Source organism: Schistosoma haematobium, chromosome 3, assembly GCF_000699445.3.
Source record: "Schistosoma haematobium chromosome 3, whole genome shotgun sequence".
NCBI lineage: Eukaryota > Metazoa > Platyhelminthes > Trematoda > Strigeidida > Schistosomatidae > Schistosoma > Schistosoma haematobium.
Genome location: NC_067198.1, coordinates 27046681 through 27073576, shown reverse-complemented (window position 1 = coordinate 27073576; position 26896 = coordinate 27046681). Strand labels below are relative to the sequence as shown.

Here is a 26896-nt window from a genome sequence, read left to right as displayed (position 1 = left end):
AAAAGCATAAAATTTGTACTGTCAATTTGTAGATTACTTGATTGATCCACATTAAATTGCGCAGTTACCAAACATTTACGTGGTATTTTAATAAAAGCTCAACATTTTGCAAGTAAATTTCAGAACTTTTAAGGTTATCAAGATGTATACTACTACATGTTTTGTACGATAGAGCATTAAGAATGGTTATAAGCTTTTCAAAAATACACTTTTTCAGAAAGTAATTCAGTAGATCTGCATCTAATGATTTCAAGTAAGGAACCTTTTTCTGCAGTAGATAAGACTGAATCGACAGATATTTAAATAAGTGGCTGATGTTGGACGACGTTTATGTGTTTTAATCACTTGACGTTTAATCGATGGGTTGCAACTTAGAACCATTCTAAACTTTGACTTGGAACATACAGGTGATATCACCAGCTCCCACACAAAAGTCTAACTCAGAGGGACTCGGTAAACATGTTACAATTATTTTATTTAAATGACCGATTATGAATTTATAATCAAACCAAAACATTCACCCACTCATTAATAACTTTCTTTTGGATTTGGTGTAGTGTTTGCAGTACAATGTCACTCACCATTCAGATCAATATTGTGAAACGGTTATGATATGTCAATACTATATTCTCATTTTATCCAAGCAATAGACTGTCCTTAACATTTTGTTATCTGATTATGACAATACATTTGCTTTGATACTACTTTGGCATAAATACATAAATGCAACTCAACCAGAGTCTTTTGTTAATTTGGCCCAATAATAGATTTATCTATTCAATAGAGAGTGTTTAATTTGAAGAAATGACAAACTGTATAAATATAAATATATTATTCAACGCATAAAACAATGTTTAAAAAAAAGAAAGTGAAAATATAAGTTAACCATTACGATCAAAATTAGCTCAAACTAGAAAGGAGGAAAAATCAGTTTCATAATATTGGCAAATAAAAATGAATATAGTGACTTAGTTTAACTCATACAATAAAAAAATTACAGATCACTGGTGGGATGAATCAATGTATATGTAATCGTAAATGAAATAAAAATATAAGACAAACTGACCGCTTAAGTCTCTTTGGAAAAAAAGATGGCTAATTATGACATAGTTAATATTATCCATGGATGATGTTATCAAAAAAAAAGAAATCTTTTGTGAATGCTGATGGGTAGACGTCACCGTGTATTGTTCTCTAACAATGGATGGGGAATATATATGTATTTTAAAAAGTTATGTAATGAATGAATCAAATGTAAACAAAAAAAACCGAGCAATATTCAATGATAATCAAATGAAAAGCAGAAAATAATTTTGCATAATGCTGATTTGGTATGATAATGGTGATGAATAAATTCCTGTAACATAAAGAAAAAAACTAATTAAATATCGTAGTAGTTATATCGAATAAGTAGAGGAAGATGTACCTATTATTTATAAAAAGTGTATTCTTTCAATCTAAGAAATGAATCTTTAAGGTTTTATCAATATACTGAGTTGTACTGAAAAACTTTCAAGTTTTTAAATATAAGTATTCTATAAATATATGAAAATATATATACATATCCATGTACATACACTTTTGATTGGTAATAAAGATATAGAATAAAATGAGGAAAAACTGGTTCGTACTCCACTAAGGAAACGAGGTTGGAATTCACTTCCAAATAGAATATTCATAACGATTTACTGAATTTTCCACGAGTGATGAAACCACCAATTCAGTATGGATTGCCAACTTGTAGTTAAGGGAGATATACCGATTAATTCATGACCATACGTCATCTAAGTGTACTAACTGACTCTCTACAATAAAATACAATTTCGGCTATGGTAAGGTTATACTGTAAAACACAAGTCGAAATCAATCTCTATAAAAACCAACTGTCAGGTGGGATTGTGCGAAAATCAGTAGCTGTTCATGAAACATGATAAATATTTGGAAGCCGTGAATGTTATGATTAAAGATTGATCATAATAGAGTGATTGAAGTGACGTAAATATAGATGGTCCCATGTTGTACATCTTCCCATCCACTTAGATACCTCATATTCAGAACAAATGTCTTTTATACGTTTAGATTATTTTTTTGAATGGGATTCAAACTAGTCTTTTCATAGATCTGTAGAATTATAAGTAGCAACGAATAACTCTAGCTTTCTGTGTTTAAAAGTAGAGTATTATTAAAGCACATGAAGAGCTTTTTCTAGAGTCAGTGAAATTAACTCACAATCTTTTGATACTGAATCATGGGTTACAGATTCCCATTGTTCATTTTCTGATATAATTTGATTAATTTCATCACTACGAGCCAAACAGAAATCATTCACCTAAAATGTACACAGGTGAAAAGTGTAATCAACTCTTGTTCAGTATTTTGATACATTAAAACATATATGTACATATAATAGATTACCTACTCGTTTGTTTATCGTTAATTTCTACTGGTGATGACATCATTGAATCAAAGAAACAAAGTGAGATGTGGACATTTTAAAGAAAGTTGAAAATTATGCATATTAAGTATTTGTGCACTTAGTCTACGCTCTAAAAAGCAAACATAACACAGTACTTACGATATTCCCATACAATTGAAGAAACACAGTAGAATAATTATTAACAGAAACTTCATGACAATAGATGCTTAAGTAGTGATGATGAAATATCGTTCTTCGTCTTCGTTTTATTCAGATAGGAATAAATCTAGATAAGGGTCTAATGAAACATTCATAGATACCTTCTGGTAGCATACTTAACATAATAAAGTACTTATAATAACCAAACTACAAAACTGTTTGACTTTCCAAGAAAGTTAAAGAATGAACGAAACTGTCAATGTGATGAGCTTACAACTTAGTTTTATGTTTGCATTATGACCGATTGACCATTAATTTTATTGCATCAAAAAATAGCTGTAGTTATCATTGTGCCACAAGACCTGACACGAAATCAATATCTTGATGAGATACCAGATTTCGATCGAACTACTTTGTTAGTTGTTTGCCGTACCGATTAACTTGTGGTATGTGAAATCAACTGCAATAAACGTACAAACAACTCTAATCATTTAAATATGAAAGTACTTTCATGCAAAATGTACATAACTGTGATATGCAAATCAATGAACCGAAGGACTTGCAATTTTTCAATGAAATAAGAATTATCAACACTAATGAAATGTTCAATATGGGATTCTGGAGAATGTTGAATTTGATTGAAATCACGCCGGTTTAGTGGCCTAAAGGTCAAGCGTCAGCGCGCGAGAGTGAAGACCTTTGGTTCGGTTTCCATAATCAGGGTTGTGGATGCGCACTTGCAAAAGTCCCATACTAGGACGAAATGGCCGTCCAGTACTTTAGAGTTCTCAATAGTGATTTCAACCATGAAAATTGCTACAATCTCTGCAAAATCCCTATACTTATAATATCTTAATATTTACACAAGTACGACCTACTTCCTGTACTGAAATACTGATTAAAACATTGATTATCTCATTTTTCTTATCAAAACTATTACACCTATCTTCTTATGAATCGATTTGTACTTTTTACCTGTTATTTGTTATTATGCCATCTATTGAATCATGAGCATCGACTCACAAACTGCCTTAACTGGTTTAATATTTTCATGTATGTATATAAATAACCCTGTATGTTACAGTAAGTTCTGTTATGATTTCGCTTTTAACGACCCAGCCACTCTTATTGTTTAGTATTCTTGCACACGAATTCACTCAATAAGTCACCAAATCAGAAGACAGTTGAACAGGAACGTAATTATATTCCAAATAAAAAGGCTGAATGAAAGTAGGAATCACAATAAAAAACATTGGTATATTTATAATTTTCATATAGGGTGATTTTAGAGTCTTCTCTAAGTATCTGTAGTACTGATTAGTTACGAAATAGCCAATCAGAGCGCCCCGACATAATGCTGCACGAAACGCTTTAGTCCAATCTATGTCCCGCTAACAGTCTGATCACGATTTAACTGAAAATATTAATGTTCGCTTATGTGCTGTTCTAGTTTTCACATTAGGGATCTCTAACATTGTCTGATTGACTTTGAACAGGAAACTTCCAATTTTGTTTCATTCCTAACAAAGAAGTGTCAAGTAACCATATTGTAGGTCTCAACAATGTTTTAATGATAACGGTAAGCAATCTCATACGTTAATGAGTCATATTCACTAACAGATCCCAGTATTTTCTAATACCGTTTCCACTATATCGTTTCACGATATCAACATACATACAGAATTGTTTCATCGGTAAGGCTTTTCATTACTCTTCATTACAGATCGAATGGTTTGCATAACAGTCACAGGTTAACTCCACACACAGAATTATGTTAATCGATAGTTCAGTCACTGACAATATCTAATGCAAAGCAACTACTGTTGTTGTTATGCATAAATAATATAATTATCAAACACGAGAAAAAGAACTTACCAACTGCAGTTCTTCATTGCAAATTTTTTCGAATTCCGAATGCCAATGTAAACTTTTCTCAACATCTTTACGTATACTTAAAAATAATTTACAAGCTTCTTGTAAATTCGCTATCACACTATGCTGTCGATATTTGAGAATTTGATTAAAATACGGTTCACATTTAATTCGTAGTTGAGATAATAAATTTCGTTGTTCATCCAAATTTTGATTGACACATATTCGTGCAGCATCAACTTTATCACGAAATGTCTTAGATGTCACTTCGTTATGATTTATTTCACCTTGAGTACGATACCATTTTGTTAGAGTATGAACTAATAAGGAATATTGTGAAAAAGAATAATTTCAAATTTTATTGAGATAAATAAGAAGTTATTTGACTGAATGACTAAACAACGACAAACGTCCAGACCTCTGGTGCCCCAAACTATCTTATATCTCCAGTCGTGAATAGATGAGAAGACAAATCAACATTGAAATACCTCTTTGCTATTGATATAAATGATTATATGGTGGAAAATACATAGATCTATCGAATAGTTAATGGTGGGTATGAGAACCAGTTAAAACGACTAAATTTTTTTCATAATGTCTGGAAATTCGAAAATTTGTTTCTTCAAAACATTTTCTGTCGAACATTCACTTAAAATGATAACTTCACTCGTAAAGGATAATAATGTAACGTTTTTATTAACAGTTTTCAGTTTTCCTTCAAATATGACTGAAGATATTCCATACGCTGAAACTAAGGGAGGAATTTATTTGACCGAAAGTGAGCAGTAAATCAGTGCTTGAAGTCACTAACTTCTAGTCTGAGCCATGTTGGTAGATGCAGACTACTTGGTTGGGGTACGCGTGACTATCGTAACCAATGGTTGGAGACTCTTGGTGACATGGCTCAGAATCGATCACAATGGCGTAGGTGTATACACTCTCTGTCTTCTCTTAAACTAAGAGGTTAAAATCGCTTCATATCTTTTTTTCTACGAACTAATTCTTTCTTCCTGTACCATATCCTTATACACAATCTTTCTTTTATATATCACCACCATTGACTTAACTACTTCTATGAATCCGGTGTTCATCTTGCTGTGATAATGCGGTATGGCAACTTGAACCGATGCATATATGTGCCTGGTCCTACGTTGTAGCTGACTGACTGACTGAAATTGGTGTGAGACACGAACTTTAAATATCTAGTACACATCAGTCACATCTCTATCACTGACTAAGTTTGGAGCTCCTTACCCTCCGTATACTCTTTACCACCCAGTTATGATTGATAGGCACTAATTAATTTTATCTGTTCACTGGGATCAGTTACAAAGAATAGCTAGTATCAACCTCTTGTGAAGAAGATCTTCAAACGAGACACTTTCTAAACATAGTCCAATTAAATACAAGCTATGGTGTAAAATATTACAAAAATAATTGTTGTTCTTCAATAGCATGCAGAAAATCTTTATACACAATGAAAGTTTACTAACTGTAAATTAAAGGTTTTCATATTGAAATTCATTCTAACACCATGTATAAAATGCTGAATTAGTTAATTAATGGTGAAGGGTTATTGCTTTTGTAAACGATTGGAAATACCTCATATTGAACTCTAATTTAACCATGAGATTTCATTTTTAACAGCTTTCCAACAATTACTTACAAAACTTATGACAAGATTTATTCTAGATTGAGTTGAATCTTTAGTTTAAGAAGTTGCTAAAATTCACTGAAAATGCACCATTTCAAGTAAATAAACGACTGTCGATTTGGACATCATCACTAAATCGTTTACACGTTAAGTAAATATGCAGTTCTTTCTATTTTATTGTGAATTAAATAAATGTAAACATTTACGATAATTAAAAATCATAAAATCAACATAAAACAATTGATAATTTACCAAAATTTGGCGGTAAACAAACTAAATCCCACATTTTTATTACATCATCACGTTGATGTTTATTCACAATAAGTTCATCCCATATACGAATTAAATCTTTGCGTAAATTTTCAATTTCTTCTATTACTTCAATTTCTTTAGGTTCAAAATTTGATTGAATATATACTAAAAGTTCATTGTTAGACATGTCCAACGTTTGAAAATTCATTTCATGTTGTTTAAATAATGCTATCACATCGTAATCTTTTTCAGAAACCTATAAACAAAGAAAATCTAAGAATAATAAACAGTAATGAGAAATAACGTACAATAGAAATATGATATAAAGAGTTATCATACAATTGAATGAAACATATAAATAATTTATCTAAAGAATGAAATAGAAAACACTAGGAATTAACCATAGATGTTTTTATAAACTTGAAAATTCTATAAACAAAACGAATTTATTTATTCAGACAAAAACAATTCAATCAACTATGTTTTTGTGAAATACAAATAGATAAGAATCAAAATAAAATATGAATTAGAAAAATCATTCTATTAGATTATGTTGTATTTATCAGTTAAACAATGGTAGATATTATTCAACAAGAGAATGATAGGCATGTTTTCATTCTAGTTACCCTGTAATTATAAATTTACTAAAACTGATTTTCAGAATTTCTTTCCAATTGTACAGAAGAAAACGTTTTAAGCATATTATTGTTTTGTTAGGCGAAAAAAGACAATTAACAAACATATTATAGATAAGAATATATATGTATATGACGTACCAGTTGAACAGACAAGCGTATTTTGTCGACTTTTTCACGAAAACATGAATTCAGTTTCTCTGACGGTTCACGAGACAAAATATTGGTATAACCAGTTCTGAAAGCAATATCATTGCTTTCCTCCTTACGTAGCATTTCTTCTATCTGATGTAAAGAAAAGATTTCAAAATAAGTGTAAATGAAGCCCAGGAGTCCAAAGAAGATAACAAATATGTAAAAAAATATATCAATACAGTACGAACGAGGAAAACAAAAATACTACTATTGGTAAAATATATAATTATAACGAGTCTGATAAACATCATAGTGATAGGAGGTGGTTAAAATATAAGATAACATTTTAGTCTATTTATAAGTGAAACTGAAATTTTCCCATTCCAGATTTTGATGCATGCTGCTACACAGTATGTATAATCTTATTCGTGAATTTATTCAGGAGTCATACCGATCTGTATAAGTCGTCAAAAATTTTTCGAGTCGGCTACAAACGTATATATGAAGAGTTGTATTTATACTGAATAACATTTGGCAGCAGTCAGAGGATAGTTGCCTGCTGATTTTCCTAATTTTCAGTGATACATTATGGGGATCAATAATACTTGCTTAGGACTAGTTCACAATTCATACAAATCTGCTTTTCTTATCATGTCGATAAACTCAGTCATATCACATTTAAATACCATAAATAAGTTTACTTGCTAACGACATTTTTCTTACATCATAATTATACAACACAAATTATTCTTTAATGATTAATAATACCTGCTGGATGTATTTCTATAAATAATGGACTAAATAGTAAATGAATAAACTCATTTTCACTCGAAATCCAGAGACTCATAAACATGAACCTCACATAGACACTCAAAGAAATATTATGCACGGTTCACTGACATCCGCTGTCTACTAGAAGCGATCTAGTATTCTTTGTGAGAAATTTAAGATTTTTGTGACATAAGTGATGAAGTTATCTGTGATCTTCCTATGTCTTATACTTTTAACAACCAAGCTTTATGACCGTAAAGCAAAAGGGTAATAAAACTATTGCACAGTACGCCCCGTTCTGAATGAACGTTTATAAATTTTGCTCAGTTAAACAATGCTATGCGAACTGGTGAGTACTATGAATACATTCGGTATTCAAGCTGATATTTTGTCCACAAATGTACTAACAAGATTCATGCTACATCTTATAAAGGTGAAGAGACAGATATACTTATTTACCCTGTTGTTCATTAGTAATACAGACGACAATAGAGACTGGTTTAAGCACATCATCACGCTCCCCGACACTCGAGCTGTGAATCACAATGACTAAACTGATTCTTTACATATTCATGATTCTAGATCCTACATTTTTAGCTGCAAAACACCTTGGTATTTGGTATTAAATAGGGTTGTTGAGTGCCTCACCTCGCTAAGACATACAAGCACGCAAGTGATTAATCATTTCGACGGGATTATTTCGTTATTTTAATACCTACATGAAATACAATAATAGTGCTGCATAAAACCAATGAAATATGGTTACTTCCATACAACTGGTTTTCTGGTAGTTCATTCAACAGTAGGAGAATTCTTTAAGACAATAGTTGCAGAAGAATTTTATGACAGTCGTAATTTAGTCTAACCCTCTTAGAAAAATGTGTGACGGAGTTGGATGATGAGCAAATATCACATCGTAGTACATTCCTAGCTATAAATCTGCATTTTTAGATCTTCACTACAGCGTACTAAGCTAAAATATAACAGTAGAATGACTCAATCTTATCTATTCAATAAACGACTTTTTAAGTACAATGAGACCACAAAAGAACAAACATCCCATTTATCATACTTCATGTGGATATCAATAGTGAGTCAACCTGATTAACATATAAAATTATCACTTATATGTGCAATCATATTGAGAACTTTAAAATTTGTAGTTGTATCTATTGATGTAAATAACTTTATAGTTCATCTCGCTAAAAGAAAATCAAATATTTAATTTGGATCAGTTATTATTACTTATTATTATTAGCTTTATTCAATATTAGATTTTTAGTACAATACAGAACTCTGAGCACAAAGTATTTCAACAAGTTTCCGTTTCTTACTTCTTAGTCGATCCTGACGATAAATATAGAGTGATCGTTAGTTAAAAGTTAGCAGTCCAGTCAATAGACATCTAAATAATGAAAATTCTTTTCGCTGCACATTGCCAGAAACCACGATATCGCTAATTGGCCTTTTGTAACTTGTACAACGAAAGGTTGTACACTTTTCAGAAACACATCTGGATAGGTTATGTGATTAATAGCCATAATGATGTATTAAAACAAACAAAATTAGATAACTTGTTGAAATATCTAGATGGCTGGGACAGGTAGCCCAGATGTTCAAGCAGGCCGCGACATCATATCGATCCACTTATTGATTACATGCGCATTATGATCACAGTTCCATTACTCGCAATAAAATTTTACATGAAATTTTTCGAACTGTAATAAAGACATTTATAGCACCTAAGTGAAGTTTTCCGATGAAGTAACATCACATTTACCCTAAAACAACAGACTCAACATCGAAAAAAGCGATATTCGATGTTTGAATGCAATTAACAAGAACAGAAAGTGTTGATACTCAACAACATCAATTCCACAAACAAAAACTATTACAATAAAGTTTTTTTATTTTTAAAATGGATAAAATCAATACCTCTCCAAGAGTTTTGAATCGTTCTCCAGCTAATGGCTTCAGTGAATGAACTTTACGTCTCAAACTATCTACTCCACCAGATTGATGAACCTTGACAGATTCTTTTAATAATGTTTCACAAATCAGTTGAAATACACTGAGTTCCAATGAACGTGGAAAATTGTGTTGATTCATTTCACTGAAGAAATCAAAAACAATAATAATAACAAAGAAAAATGTGCTTGAATTTTTCTTCTTAAATTGAAGTTACATCAAATTGATGAATAAAGTGAAGCTAATTAAGCTTAATAAATCGATAGTTTGACATGGTTGCACAATACTACTGAATAAATGCATTAAAATACATGAATACAATGTGGAAAAGATTGCTCAAAGCAAAAATTGATAAATATTAATCTCATAAAAATGTTACAAAACAAAATATTTTTTGAGGGTCAATTAGAAAAAACAAACAAGAAAACTGTTTTTCATAAAAGCTATTATCAAACCTAGGCTGACTGTTGGTTCGAGGATAAGAGGATAAAAATTAAAACAACAAATATTGATTTGGCATAATTTTAAATTTCCAGTGCTACTTATTCACTTGTTATTTATAGAAAGTTACTTAGTAAAACAAACATTTATTTTTGTCAAATGGCTCACAATGAAAAGAACAAAAAGTAGATTGTATGGTTCAGTAATTTTAGTATTGGAGGCTTGATATATCAGCGTTATAAAAAGATAAATCAATAAGTAACAGCCATGTAGCAGACAACATAGTTAACTCAGAGTAACGCTTGACAGGTAACCGTAAAACAGAGTTTGGTACCGTACTATACATTATTCATTTTGTCTTTACTGTTTACAACCGATGATAATTAGGTTAAACTGTATGATTCTGTTGAGATATGACGAGAACAACACTACATTTTACTCGTTGCATATGGCTTCAAAAATCTATCTAATGAAGTTACAGAGAGTGAATGTCAGGATGATGTTTGTAATAAACAAAATAGTTATACCGCCTAAGTAGGTGAAAATATTGTTCGTCATTTACCAAGTAAATATTTATTTTCTTGTCTTCAAGTCACAGTTTTTGTGAGGGCTGACGATACTAACCGACATTCCATGAGAAGCAACTGAAGCTGCCTCGAACCTGGGACCAATGGATTGAGATATGTGTCATAGTCACCAACATATTTAGAAAATCTCAAAATGCATATAGCTTCCTACTCTTGCAGCGTAACAGTTTTAAGGCAACTGGAAAAGTGGTTTGCTTAAACTTTCATGTGTTTATTGGTATTTGAAACGAAGAGAATGACTGTGTTAGTGTTAAAGAATAAATGCAAAATTTTGAGAAACCATCTAACGGTACAACATACAAGAAATTAGTATGGGGTATTTTTTCACGGTAAGTGACTTCCTGTTACGGAAGAAGAGCTGGAAGAATAAATTCGTCTATCGATTCGAAATCGAATTGAGGTTCCTTGAAATACCCGAGTTTCTTATTCAACCATGTATCCTGTTCATTAAGCCTTGTACCAGCATTTGTTTTAGAAATGCAAAGATTCAAAGGAGCATAATCAGGTGCGACCATGATGGTAAATTGACAACAAAATGTAGTGGCAATTGTATATTTCGTACTTCATTAGTTAGATATTTGCAAAGAAATCATTAGTAGAACATAGAATATACATGGGAAGTTGTTATCAATTTTTTCTCAGGATAATCATCAATCTGAAGCGGACTCCGTGTTTAACATGACTGTTAACGATAACACTGGTCTACTTTACTAAAAGGATTTATTATACCACTAGGTTCAACACATCTTATCATACATAAAATAATAAGACCACTGTCAATATAAACATACTGATTACTCGAAAAGTGGTAAATTAGAATAATTGTCTACCTTTCAAGAACCGTATCAGCATTTTTCAATTTAGCAAATTCTGAATTGATTATTGCAGTCCGAGTATCATTTGCTATAATAAGAGCTTCAAGGACGGGAAACGGGACCAACATGTCAAAAATATCGCCTGAATCACAAGGAAGTAAGGGTATTTGAAACATTTCTTTTGTTATAATATAGTTTGCTAAGACAGAAGCAGGTTGAGATTCACCAAGTATTTCACTCTCGTTAACAGTTTGAAACGTTTCAGACCAACGACGAGATGAAAGACTACGTGTGAATTTAGAGACTAGGAGTGTGCTAGATTCCTGTTGAGCAGAAATAAATGTAAATGTAAAATTTTTAAAAAGTTTTAACGATAGCTATTTTGAAATTAGATTATACACTAGGCAGGCCCAGTGAATAAAGACATCCATACTAAGTGTAAAATCGATATGGTATTCGACAAAGTACAGTGCAACACTTGAACAAAGCTTCGGTGGTAACAAGTCTTCAAGGTAAATAATCGATACTTGATACTGAATTACTTATTTAATGTACTCAGCAAACTGATATTTAACGATACGTTTACCATATCTGAACCAATTCATAACAAAAAGAAACTGACTGTGGATGAGTCGCGAGAGGCAAATCGATTGGCGAGATAGTAAATCTTCACTAACTGGGGTAGTTAGGATATAGGTTACATATGATCAACCACAGCCTGCCTCCACTGGCGATGTATGGTGTGGGAGTAGGTCAGAAGGAAGTTAGGGGTATCCGAACAAAAATGGCACCAGTCTATGGAGTTATTGACAAGTGGACTAAGCCATGTTATAGTATGTATAGACTACTAGACTGAGATCCGCGTGATTATCGTAGACTTTGAATGACGTGGCTCAAAATCGTTTGCAATGATGCAGTTACATCCATTATTGATCTTCTCCCAGATTCCAAGCTTCTGAAGTCCTTATAATTTTTTTTATTTCGCTAGTTTATATTTTTTTCCAGAATTGTATTTTGGGTGCTTAATCTTTTCTATCACCAAATACTACTACTACCTTTACTGCCACGGGAAGGAACAATATGTACGAAATCAAATTATAATTAAAACTTTAGAGGATGATAAAGATTTAATACATTAGCACTACTTCTAAGTATTTCATTCAAAGTCTCTAACCATGGATTACGATGATTTTACAAATCCAAAGCAAGAAGTTTACACCTCCCGACATGATTCAAGTCAACGGATACTGACTGAACGGACTAATAATCTGTTTTAGTTTGATGGCCCCTGTATTTCTTTTGACCTACTTAAACTCCAGTTAAAATTCGTCTCTATATGGAGGGAGGCTAGGAATGGGTAAAGTATGTTCTAATCACCTCGGTCAATGAACATTCACAGCCTCATCAAACTATTTGTCATCCTTATCTTGTACTCTAAGCCTAACTTTAACACTACTAAGTCAGTGTCTCCAATCCAACACTCTCAAGGCATCAACGACCGAACACTAATAACTTATGCATGTTCCCATCCTTTGAAGACCACGTTCTAGAGGGATAAATAAACAGAAAGATGACTATGAAGTTTTTGAACAGAAAAAAATCTCTAATTTTCGTCTGAACACTAGAGCCCAAGTAGTGTTTTAAGGTAGTACATTCTTGAAGTGGAAACAACTTTAAATAACAATTTATTTTTACTTATAAACTTTAAAAACAAACAATTTTATACTAAATTTTTAAAAATCAATACTAACAGCAAAAAATAAAAGTTTGTAATTATCTATGACTTCAAAATAAACAAGAATACTAATATTAAAAACTTCAGAAACTTGCTGCTTCATTTTTTAACAACACAATTCATCGAAATTATTACCTTGGTGTCCTTTTTACGCCTTAACTTCTCTTCGCCCAAATAAGTGTTAGCCAAAATGCTGTAATAATTCTGTTTAGTTTTAATAACACGATACCAGTCCTAAATAAATAATAATAGTGTAAAAAATGAATAAACGTACCTCTGGTACAGATTTAATGATATCTTCATCTTGAAGACAACTGGAAATCATGGAAAATGAATCCAAACACTTCTTATATAATTTATTGATATGGTTGACAATACGTCGATATTCAGGTTCATCTTAAGTGGAGTTCAAGAGAAATAATAAGAGATCAGTGAATAGTTTGCTTTCTTAAACATATACTACTTTTACAGATATTAGGACGCGTTTTGTATAAAAAATACTAGTTATGATGAAAGAATAGGCTTGAAAACTATGAAACATTGAGAACTAATCTATTCTAAATGTCGTATTCAATACTGTCTCCCGTCAGTCTAATGTGAAAGCTATAGAAAGCATAAATGCAGTTCGGGAGCATTTATCCTCCCTAGAGGGACATATTGTCGAAACACAATCGAGTGACATTTCTTTAGAAATGTATTCACTTATAATCATAGTACAATTAAAGAAAAGACAATCTCCAACTTCTCGATTAGTTTACATTAAGCTGAAGAAGGATCATCATGTTAGAACAATTACAGACCGAAATTTTAATTGAGTGTACCCCTTTCTGAAATCAGTTATAACAATACTATAACACTAGGTCCATGAAAATGGAAAGAAAAGAGTAGTAAATGAATTAAGAGAGTTCAGAAAACGAGGAATATGATAGTAGACAGGAAGAATTAGTGTTCCTGCAGGTGTACAGGAGACTAATATTTAAGGATGCCTATATCAAAGAAAATCATGTTATAAGTAAACATTAAAATGAAACTCAATGAATATTATAGACTAAGAGACCTAAGAGAGTGGATACATAACTTGAATATTCCTAATAATGTTGGATCGAACAATGAGCCGTCATTTTAATTAGCGACTTTAATCAAGAATGATCCCAACTGTTGATTCCCACCCAACTTTTCCGTATATATGTTTTTGTGGATAATTAATTATTATGCACGATGATACAGAAAAGTACTAAATGACAAATAATTATTTATGAAGTTTTATTTGACGTAGATATTTAGTTCCTATAATCAGTCAGTGGTCTTGAGTGTTGTTAGAGGTATGAGGGCAGTTATCACTTCTCAGCTGCCTACACCGTCGAATGGTTCTTCTGAAAAGACCTGAAAATGAAATTGCGTTATAGTTGGCCTCAGTGACCTGAGAGTGTGAACGCAGTGCCAAACAGATAACGCATTAAGGCCAGTCACACACGACCTTTTTGTGGGTCATTTTCGTGCTGGCTCCGTACTTGTTGAGACCTTACCGCCGAAGATGGATATCCGTGGGATAAGGCGAGGTGTGCAATTTTAGAGTCGACCTTTCATAACCTCACCCTTCCTTGTGGGGAGACAGTATCGTCTTTATGCTGGTTGTCTGAAGGAAATACTTTACTGCCGTTACACTTCTGTACAGTCAGCAATACGGCTTCGCCCTCTGATCTTGGGTTCTCCATTTTTAGTTTCAACGTTCTTCAACCGATCTGTCTGGCATGGTAGTACCTTGAGCAACGATTGTTCCAGCCAGCATAGCCCGATTGGTTCACCAGAATAGGCAAGCCCGACCACCACGTTAGTGTGGCAGAAACTGTCAAGAGTTCCTTTAATACTTTTGAAAACTACAGGAATAAATAGTACAAATCATTTGTCGAGTGCACAATTATTTACTCGGCTTCGAGCTACATACTGTGTAACGGCTAGTGATAACAACCAGTTACCCGAGTCATGACGTAGGACGGATTTGAGCCTGGGAAGTAATGGTTGAACTTTAAATCATTTAACCACTGAAATATCACACATCAGAATAATGGGACAAAGCATGTTCATTTTGTTACAAACGTAAATGGAATGATATTTTAACTCACGATTTATTCGGTATTACGAACAGTTCCCCTAAGATATGCAAAATTGTTAAGTTATATTATGCAAACCACTACTAGCCAACTGCTTTCAAAATTTGTTAGCAGCGATGTGAAATTTGCGATGGATTTAAACTAGATATGTGAATAAAAACCTATGTATTCCGAAATCATTGACGGTCAGGCTCTGACGTACAAAAAATAATGTGTCACTGATTGAAAATAATTAGTGATTCAACCTAGAAGTGATTGCTAAGTTGAAACTGTGATCACTATTTACTCACAATAGTTCTAATAGAAAATTCGACGTTAAGTGACGAAGTATGAACGACTGAATGACTACACAAGGTAAGCAAACAGATAATCTACGAGGTTAGCTACTCTTTGTCGAATGAATGTTTTTGTAGCGTGATTAGGTCGGAAATTCTACACTACTAAGTTTATTTGTCGGGTTTGCGGTGACATTTTCATACGACTTATCTATAGAAACTGTGTTAAATTTAGGAACGTAGGACAAAATGAGCGCCGTTAAAATTAAGACACCACCTGAAAATATTGTAGTCATATTATTACAAGACGGAAAAAAACAAGATACATTTTGTTTATCATACTGATTTCAGACATACTATTCGATTGCAAGATTTTCCTACAAAAGTTCTCAGGAAATTTTTAAATTTTTTTGCAAAGAGAAACATGAGCAAACTGATTACCGTTTCGAAGTCGAAGAAAGTTGCATTCATTCGCTTGTGCAATCATAACATCGCTGAATACAGACAGTACCTCTTGAGTCATATCATTAGAGGATTGCTCCGTATGTGATGCAAGGTAATCGAATGCCTCAGCTGCTACCTAGAAATGTAGTTTATATTTTCTAAATGTACTAATATAAACGAAATGACAGAATGAAATGCTTGTGAAAAAAATGAAGTTAGATTAATTCACATTCATTGATGAAAAAGCTCAGTGTTCCGGTTGGCACAAAACAACAAAAACAAAAATCGAAATTTAAGAGCTAGGAAAAAAAGACCGGATACAAGGAAAACGATACCAATTTTCAATTATGTTGCTTGATACTGTAAACAGCTTTTCTAACATGTTACGTACTGAATGTAAAAACTTGAAATTTCCTAGCACATGAGGACTAGACCTCCTCTATCACCCTTTAACCTCCTAATTGACAAGTGAAAACATAATGTTTATGAGTTTGTAGGTATCACTACCAAGGTTTGATCTGATAATTTCGAATAAATTGAGCATTGGGTAGATTGTTATAAATAAATAATATATTTGTAATATCCCAATGAGTAGAAAAATTAGATTTTCTGACGTTTCGTGACTTAGTGTAAGCCACTTCGGAAAATCTAATCCTGCCACTCGTCAATTGTTTTCCATTACAGTGAAAAATCCTAAACACAAAATATGAAATACTGCAACTAACTTTTTAGTAAAATATATCATCCCATACATAATAATATGGTAAAGCAAGTAGTCAAAATCTCCACAAAATCAGTTTAATGAGCGCTGTAAGGTTACACATACCTGTAGTCAGTTGTTTCAAAAGTAAACTAAACACAAACCATAAAACAAAGTCACTCATACGAAACACTTCTTGCTGCTCACTTCTCACTGATGGGAGTCATTATAGTATTTTTGTATGAATATCCACCATGCATAAGGACAACAAAATATGATGAGCGAATTGTGTTTCCTGATATACGTGATTTTACGGAAGACGTTCTTTTAAAATGTTTGATAAACTTAATACATATTTCATTCGACTTCCTTGTGCATGTGTCAATGATTAGCACTAAAAGACACTCAGTAAAAATCATAAATATGGATGAGCTATGTGCACATAAACAAACAAGGATTAATTAAATGTATCTAGTAAATTTCAACGACCTACCTTGTAGCTTGAAATAGCCTTCATTAACGAGTTTTCACAGTTTAAATCGTATGTTTTAGCCAAATTGGAATGAGCTGCAGCATAGCAAAAGATTATATTCACGTGCTCGAAGTTAAAGGAGTAGTGCTCTAAAAGAAATGTTACAACAATTCAGAGGAGCGACAAGTTTACTTGAATAATTTTTGTGCCATATATCACTCCAGCTCCAATGGATACCTAGATCTTCTGACGTATTAAGTCGTTTTTCTAAACTCCATAATACATTATGATATCTGTATAAATGATGAATATAAACGAAGACGAATAGATGTATGTCAATATGACAATAAACGTTCTAACCACATCAGAGTTTACAGTTCAGAATGGGAATGTACGCAATAGTGACATATTAAACATGTTGATCAAAACGTAGAAACCACTGTTATACAAGCCAAATTACACAAAAAAGACGAGAACAAATTAACTGAAAACTCACAATGCAAGTGACTGGATTCGACTGCCTAGATCATCACTATGTCCAAAACAGGCATCGTGGCGAAACACACTGAGCTTTTTTAGGGATTCGGTACATTGCGTAGCAACAGCATCCCCAAACTTTCCAGTTATGAACTTTTTTAGTGGTGTTATCACGTCAACTTCAGTAGACAATTTTAGCGGAACACTCAAAAATGTCATCGTTGAACAGGTGATCAACGACCTTGAAGAAGGAAATCGACTTTTACAATACAAAACAGCAATGTTGAACACTGTCTTACTCAAGGAAAAGAATCATCAAATTCTTGGAGAAATAACTCATCAACAGTGCATATTTCTATTCTGAAAACTGTATGCATGAAAAACTAATAAACTAAGGGCTAAGGTTCCAAATACTTTCCAACAATAGGAGCTTTGACCTAACGATCCTACATGTATATTTAAAACAGATTGTCTCTGCGCCTAAGCTGATTTTGACGTATAAACAAAACGTGGACTTCCGAAGAGGGCCGTTTCAACTACCTATGGAGTCGCTCTACTATGTTGCTGACTAATTGGTTACAAGTAGTCTTTCAGGATCGGATGATTCCTAGGAGCGTGGTGTCGTTCAGTCCATGGTCTATCGTGTTGAATTTTGTACAACCAGGATTCGAAATCCAGCGTTGAATGAAAGGGATCGTGATTATTTCAGTAGTAATGTCCTTGATAGGTGCTGCTTTTAGCCATGTTATGAAACGAATAATACATCTTAGGAGAGAAGAACGTCTATTCGATTATTTTATTAACCCACAAGGTCAAGAGACACACGACCAAAACTAGCTTAAAGAGTTTATCGCTCGCACCCTCACATATTTGTTCTTACGAAGACAGCAGGATTGTTTTGCAATGGGCTTGACGTTTGCTCAAACACTTGGATGAATAATGTTGTGTGACGGATCGAGGACTTTGAAAATATAATACTCATATGTGATTAGATGTTCTATTTCAGTAGATGTATCAACAGCAAGGCTTCATTACCTATTCTAAACTACTTGGTTCAAAGTAGCTTGGTTGCGAATGATAACTCATCCTGAAGGTGAATGTCAACCGTTAAAGATGTGCGTGATTAAAAAGATAGATTACTTGAAAAGAATTTCGAGGAATTCCGTAGGACTGGGTTTTCAGATACGCGGTTACGCCTAAAAACATGGTACGTGTCCAAAGTAAACTGCAAAATGTTGCCTAGTTTGAGAAACTTTCTAACAGCACACTTGCTCAGCGATAACCTCGGGGCAAAATTTTGAGAAACATGCGGCCCAAAAGAACTCCCCTAATAAATGTTAATCATATCCGATGACACGTACTTATATATTTCTATCTACTTACGCCTGTTACCTTTAGTGGAGTAGAGTATGCCACTCACCAGCATTCGCCATCTAACTGTCCTGGAAAGTCCTTTCTAGTTGCTATTCAACCTTTTTATGTCTACTTCCGATTCCCAACGCAATGTGTTCTTTGACCTTCCTCTCCTTCGATCCCCTCCAGGATCTCAGGTTAGCTCTTGCCCCATAATGTAGTTTGATGTATTCCTCGATGTATGTTTTATCCAACCCTAACGCCTTTTTCTAATTTCCACTTCAGGTGGGAGCTGAGTTGTGCTCCCCGCCCCACAGCTCGCTTTAGCTGAAAGTATGCCGACCAACGGACATCGAGCATCTGGATACTTTTAACTAAAAAATTAAACCCACTGTTATACTGAGGTTTCGTACTGACGTTCTCAGGAGATGATGACTAATCGATGCTTTATTTCTGTCTATCAGTTTACCTACATATATCCTCCCCTTTGCACAGAATATGATTTCTCTCACTCTTGATTATTGCAAGTATAAATTAATTTTTCTCTACTCACAATTTTATTACATATTGTGCAGTCTCCACAGATCTCCTTTGATATTCATGTGCTGCACACATATTATTCTTCAGTCTTAATGTGTTTCAAAGTCGTAGACATTGGAATATTTATAAAAAAAATTTAGTACCAGTTTATTATCCTGACGAACTCCAAGAAACAATTTTAAGTAAAGTAAGAAAAAACATTCTAGCAGAATAGCATGAATTCATTTTTATTTCGTTGGTTCTCGTCAGCTGCTTACAACCTGTGATATTTAAAATCATAATTAATGGGTTTAAATTACTTACATAAAAGAGTTTGATTGGAAGTTATATTAAAGACGTATTCATATAGTATAGCAAGGGTGTAAGTAAATTTAATAGACTGAATATTGTAAATATATACCTTATGTGATGAAAGAACATTGTGACAACAGTTCAAACGGTTAGAAACAAATAAACCTTGGTAGGAACAAAATGAGTAGAGTTCAGTTGATAAAATAAGATAGTTGGAATAAAACTCAATGGTGTAATAAATGCAAGAAAGAGTTTAAGGAAAGAGAAAAAACAAATTATTAAGATATAACGAAGGAATGTTAATCACCAAGGCAAGGAAAGATTAATAACCATCTCCTTTTGAACACATAAATCAGGCTTTTGGCGCCTGATAGCAACTGCTTCAGCAAACTTCAGAAGACTGGAGTTTGGCTGCTTACTAATCACCTTGAATGATTGTAGGGTATCGACCTGATGTCCTGTATCAAGAAGATGTTTGGTGATTGCACTATTTAGAGTCTTTCTTTCTCTTGTTCTGAGGCTTTTGGGACATGTTCAAAAAATCTGAGATATGCCCTCCTTTCTGTTCGGTCAATGTAGCTGCTTTGGCAGGTACACGTTAATTTATAAATACAATTGGCGGTAACATGAAAAGGATGCTTATCAACTTTTGATTGAGTTATTGAGCATGTTGTTTTATACAGAATTTGAAGTTTGGCCGCCGGATAAGTTCTGGCTAGCTCAGCATTCAGTCTCCTGTTGATTGTGTTTGCAGCCTCGTCACCTTTGAAGTTAAGACTTATAGTTATTGGTTTTTTATTGACAGTAATTACTTCAGTATTGTTTTCTTTACGCTTCTTATACTTGTCAATAAACTTTTGTGGGTAAAAGTTGTCTCGCAGGCATTTTTCCACTTTCATCGATTCTTCTTCGAGTTTGTCAGTGGTACATATCTTTTCTGTCCTATAAAGTAGTGTTTTAACTAATGCCTTCTTGTAACTGAGTGGACAAAAGCTATTGAAATTCAGGTAAATGCCATTCCAAGTACTTTTTCGATAAATCGAACGTTGGACGATCCCGTCTCTCCTACGTTTTATAGCAACATCAAGAAAGTGGAACATGTCATTCTGTTCGTGTTCCATAGTAAATTGTATGTTAGGTTGAGCGTTATTGAAGTGTTTTAGCATGCGGATTGCATGCTGTTTATTGTTACAGACAATAAACGTGTCATCAACATATCTGGAATATTCCGTCGTTTCGCTAATCGTCTGTTTAGGCACCATGTTTTCAAGATACCCCATAAAAACATCTGCCAGAATTGGACCTAGTGGGCTTCCCATTGCTACGCCGTCGATCTGACGATATATGGTGTTATTAAACTGGAATTGAACGTCTGTTGTGCTCACTAATAGTAGTTTTTTGAATTCCGGGGCTGGTAAAGGTAGGAGATCATAATTCTGACAAATTATATCAATAGTTTCAAGAAGTGGTATATTGGTGAACAAGGATGTTACATCAAAAGAAACCATGAACTTATCGGCAACATTCGTACGATTTAGTCTAGCAGCAAACTGGAATGTATCTTTTAACGTATATGTTGCTAATCTTCGACGAACCGGTTCTAGTTTTTCTGCTAGCCAGCGTGCAACTTTGTGATATGGTGAGTTTATCATTGATAGTATAGGTCTAAGGGGAACGTCGTGCTTGTGAACTTTTGGTAAACCATACATATGAGGCAGACGTGACCCACGTGGTTTTAGATCATTATAAGTAGAAATACCAATCATTTTCCTTTTTAGAAGTTCTCTAAGCATGCCTTTGATTCGTTTTTCTGTTGAATCAGTTAAATCTTTTTAGGATTTGTCTACCTTGAATCTCAGTTGATCGTCAAGGATTTACTTCATCTTAGTGACATAATCAGCTGTATTCATTAGGTCGACAGCTGAACATTTATCCGGTCGTAAAATCATCACCTCATTATTTTGTTTGATGTTTCTTAGGGCTGTCAGATGTTCTCTGGATAGAAGATTAGACTTTGGTGTCGATGACACGAAGTATTGGTTTCCAATATCAACTAACTTTGATTTGAACCATCCTTTCTTTTCCTCATTCATTGGCTGCAAATCCTTTAACTGGTCAATCAGACTTTCGAATTAAGCCTCTGTATCGATCTAGTCAGTATTTGTTTTTGGTATATGAAATTTTAGTCCCAGTGATAAGGCTTCTGCTTCTATATTATTAAGCTTCGTATTTGATAAGTTGTAGATAAACTTCGAAGGGTTTTCCGGAAACCCTAAACATAAATGTTCTCTTATCAGAGTTTTCGACAGAGATTAATGGAAATCCTTGCAAACCTTGATTTGAAGATTACGAATAAAATTCATAAATTTTATCCGACATACGATGTTTAAATCATTAATCGCTTCACCAAAAGCACTGGCTTCATCCTTTAGTCGCGTATTGAGTAATTTTGTTGATTCAGTGTGAGATTTAGTGATGCGTCTTAAGTTTTTGAACGACGGTGGAAGTTTACAAGAACGCAAAGATCTTAAAAACAGGCGCGGGAAACAGCCTGACGTGAGACATCCTCCATAAAGCTGGACTCGTCACTTCTCTTGATATTCTGCAGCGTACTGTCACAAAGTGGTTCAGTGACCTAAATAATTATTCACGGAGGCGTTTTTTGAGAAATTTCATACACATAGTTCCCTTTATCATTTTGAAACGAGAAATGTTCCACTTTCTTGATGTTGCTATAAAACGTAGGAGAGACGGGATCGTCCAACGTTCGATTTATCGAAAAAGTACTTGGAATGGCATTTACCTGAATTTCAATAGCTTTTGTCCACTCAGTTACAAGAAGGCATTAGTTAAAACACTACTTTATAGGACAGAAAAGATATGTACCACTGACAAACTCGAAGAAGAATCGATGAAAGTGGAAAAATGCCTGCGAGACAACTTTTACCCACAAAAGTTTATTGACAAGTATAAGAAGCGTAAAGAAAACAATACTGAAGTAATTACTGTCAATAAAAAACCAATAACTATAAGTCTTAACTTCAAAGGTGACGAGGCTGCAAACACAATCAACAGGAGACTGAATGCTGAGCTAGCCAGAACTTATCCGGCGGCCAAACTTCAAATTCTGTATAAAACAACATGCTCAATAACTCAATCAAAAGTTGATAAGCATCCTTTTCATGTTACCGCCAATTGTATTTATAAATTAACGTGTACCTGCCAAAGCAGCTACATTGACCGAACAGAAAGGAGGGCATATCTCAGATTTTTTGAACATGTCCCAAAAAGCCTCAGAACAAGAGAAGGAAAGACTCTAAATAGTGCAATCACCAAACATCTTCTTGATACAGGACATCAGGTCGATACCCTACAATCATTCAAGGTGATTAGTAAGCAGCCAAACTCCAGTCTTCTGAAGTTTGCTGAAGCAGTTGCTATCAGGCGCCAAAAGCCTGATTTATGTGTTCAAAAGGAGATGGTTATTAATCTTTCCTTGCCTTGGTGATTAACATTCCTTCGTTATATCTTAATAATTTGTTTTTTCTCTTTCCTTAAACTCTTTCTTGCATTTATTACACCATTGAGTTTTATTCCAACTATCTTATTTTATCAACTGAACTCTACTCATTTTGTTCCTACCAAGGTTTATTTGTTTCTAACCGTTTGAACTGTTGTCACAATGTTCTTTCATCACATAAGGTATATATTTACAATATTCAGTCTATTAAATTTACTTACACCCTTGCTATACTATATGAATACGTCTTTAATATAACTTCCAATCAAACTCTTTTATGTAAGTAATTTAAACCCATTAATTATGATTTTAAATATCACAGGTTGTAAGCAGCTGACGAGAACCAACGAAATAAAAATGAATTCATGCTATTCTGCTAGAATGTTTGTTTTTGCTCTTTTCAAAATGATAAATGGCACTATGTGTTTGAAATGTAAGTAAAGTTGTTTGGCCAGTGATATGTCACGGAGGCTGAACTAAATCATAATCATTCGGTTCAATGGATGTCGAACAGTTCACCGGTCCTCGTCAAGGTCATGGACCGCCGTATCGATTAATCGCACGCTATGGACTGGCCTATGCGGTGAGGGTCGCACTCTCTTCTTTGTACCCACTCTTACTAATATATGTCTGTAATTGCGTCCATTGTATTATACAGACTTCAAAGGTGCCATAGTACTTTGACATGACCGAATGGTGATCTACTTTATGTGTGTGGCTTCTGAGTTACCCGGTTCGTCACACCATTTGCGTCTAACTCGAGCAGCCTCCCGACCATTCGACACGGTTCATCTACGTTAGTGATCTACATTGTGAATGGAATGTGAATATGAGCCATATTTTCTGTTCAGTTACATACGCGGTAAAACGTAATGATTTCTTCACAAAACTCATGGATGCACACTTATGCACGTCCCACTAAAGATAATAACTGAAAAATCCAAACTCCTAAAATTTGATTTTAGTGAACCTGAGATCCGGTTTGCTGTATCGAAGCATCACATCACCAAACATCAATAAATTCTGAGAAATTAGATACCGATATTTGTGCTCAGCGCTCTCTTCTGATATCAATAATGATGAGTGCCATTTAATATTGAGTTCCTCAATGCACCACGACATCACACATAATAAATACGTATAAGATGGTCCAATGGTAAAATATTCTGTATTGGTTGTCACATCTAAATTATGGTCTGGATTTTTCTTGAAGGACGATCGATTGACATTATAGCGAATTTAAACAAAAATAGCTAGAAAATCAAATTCTCACTCAAGTATCAGAATTTCTTCATAAATTAAGAGTTGTCAACCCATGTGCTGAACCAAAACATGGTGGAAAACAAAAATAAAAGTCAAATTTGTGACCAAACATGTTCAAGTTTGAGTGAAACACATGTACGAGAAAACCAGTAAAAATAATGACATTAAGATAACAGTATGCGGCCAGTTAAATGCCTGAAGTTCTCTTAGACCATGTCTTCTCTAGGAAACTAGCAGGTTTCTTAAATAAACTTTCACGAATAAAAAGACCAAGCCCACCCTTGGAAAATATGTATTCCACCCTCTCTTGGATACTGTGCATTCAACTTCTTAGACATGAATGTGACTGACAATGTACAAGAGAAAACTACTCAAAAACGCTCCACATGCCGACTGTCGGGAAAGAACTCCATCATCTACTACACAGTTAGTTGCAGATCTCCCCTGTTATACCCTTTTTTTGAGACTTCAGCTAAAGGAAAACCACTTCTTCACTTCAAAATAATATATCTTCACCCATTTAAGCCTTCGAGGAAATTATGATCCACGACCATGTTTTTACACTCAGAAAGGATGCATATATACTATTAATCTTAAAAAACCAGAAACTAATGAGTTGTACATTTTTAAAGTACGGTGTAGTTTGCTGTGGGACAGGCAGCCATTGCATACACGAGACTGTGGTACTATAACCCAATTTGGATGACTTGTAACCTTGTTCATAGATTTTAAGAGGCACTAGTGGCCATATTCCGGATTTCCGCACTTCTTCATGGACAATGTAGCGTGGGGTCGAGTCGAGATTAACTATGAACACTGCTACCAAAAAACACGTGCCAAGTAAATCAGAAGGCGAAGGTTGAACGTAACCAAATAAATCCATAAAATCCCCGAGAAGCCAAATATCAGAAGGCAGTTAATGGACCAAGTCGAGATATATTTGCTGGCGATCTCGTGGTCAAGAACATATTTAACTACTAAAGTCATTCGTATATTTGTATAAGTGACCAATAAATTTCACGAACTCTCCTTTCCCTTTAACCACGACATGTTGTATCCTTGTACCTCCACTCATTCTGCATTCATTAAACTCTAGGTTTTCAATGTTCACTGTCCCATTATCCGTCTTTAAGCTGTTTATCTCTGTTTTAATTCTCGTTTCACACAAATGACTCACCTTAATTATGGAAGCTACTTGACTATGGTTTATCACAAAAACGCATGCTACCATGTACTACAGTGGGTTCTTTCTAATTCATTGACTTTTAGTTTACTAAGTTTCATGTCCCGAATTTATCAACATTCAGTGTCTCTGTATCTACTCACCCATCTTTTTATCATTTTAGAAACCCATACTCTTCCCTTGAAGAGCCTTTCACTAGAAATCTATCCTTACCCTCTCAAGATTACTCATTATATTTTTATGGTTCCATAATTTGTGCCATTACCTAACTTCATAGCAACCTGACACTAGGTGAATATGTAACCTCTAATACGGAAGCTATGGTCGTGTGATTTCCTTGTAAAATAGTACTTGTAGAATGTACACCAGCAGGATATTTGGACTGTAGCTAAGTGGAGCGCAGTTATTTTATGTGTAGACATGAGGAAGACTAATATTGCTAAAGTGTAGGTTGGCATCCCATTAATTACCTGTGCCTATAGTGTTTTTTATCCTGGGTCCGTTTACATTATTTGGATCGATCGGTTCTAGCCACACCAGAAAATTATTATATTAACTCATTGTCCAACGTTTGACATGGTGATCGATGCAACAGCCCATAAAGTGACTATTGGAGTTTTTTAAACGACTTGTTATTGTGGTTCATTGTTGTTGGCAAGATATCTAAAGTTTGTCTTTTTCCCCTAAAATACTAATATTATCTGAGGGAAAAAACAAACCTATCGTGGATGGTATGACGATGGTCAATATTCGAGACGTAGGTCACTGTTTGTTTGTATTTCTCATCGACTGACGAGACTAGAAAATAAGAAAGAGTGACACGAAAT

General features: G+C 33.9%; 1 protein-coding gene across 1 annotated transcript; it reads right to left on the bottom strand.

The window, feature by feature from the left end:
- Positions 1 to 81: 81 nt before the first annotated feature.
- On the bottom strand, positions 82 to 18138 carry PDCD6IP_1 (Rhophilin, Rho GTPase binding protein; the record flags this gene model as incomplete). The annotated part of the gene is made up of 13 exons (XM_012940611.3): positions 82 to 1357; positions 2230 to 2329; positions 4451 to 4767; positions 6354 to 6609; positions 7130 to 7273; positions 9830 to 10007; positions 11721 to 12028; positions 13576 to 13674; positions 13715 to 13836; positions 16268 to 16406; positions 17464 to 17591; positions 17635 to 17735; positions 17939 to 18138. Coding segments are annotated over 13 exons (2094 nt in total). The 3' UTR covers positions 82 to 1355.
- Positions 18139 to 26896: the final 8758 nt, after the last annotated feature.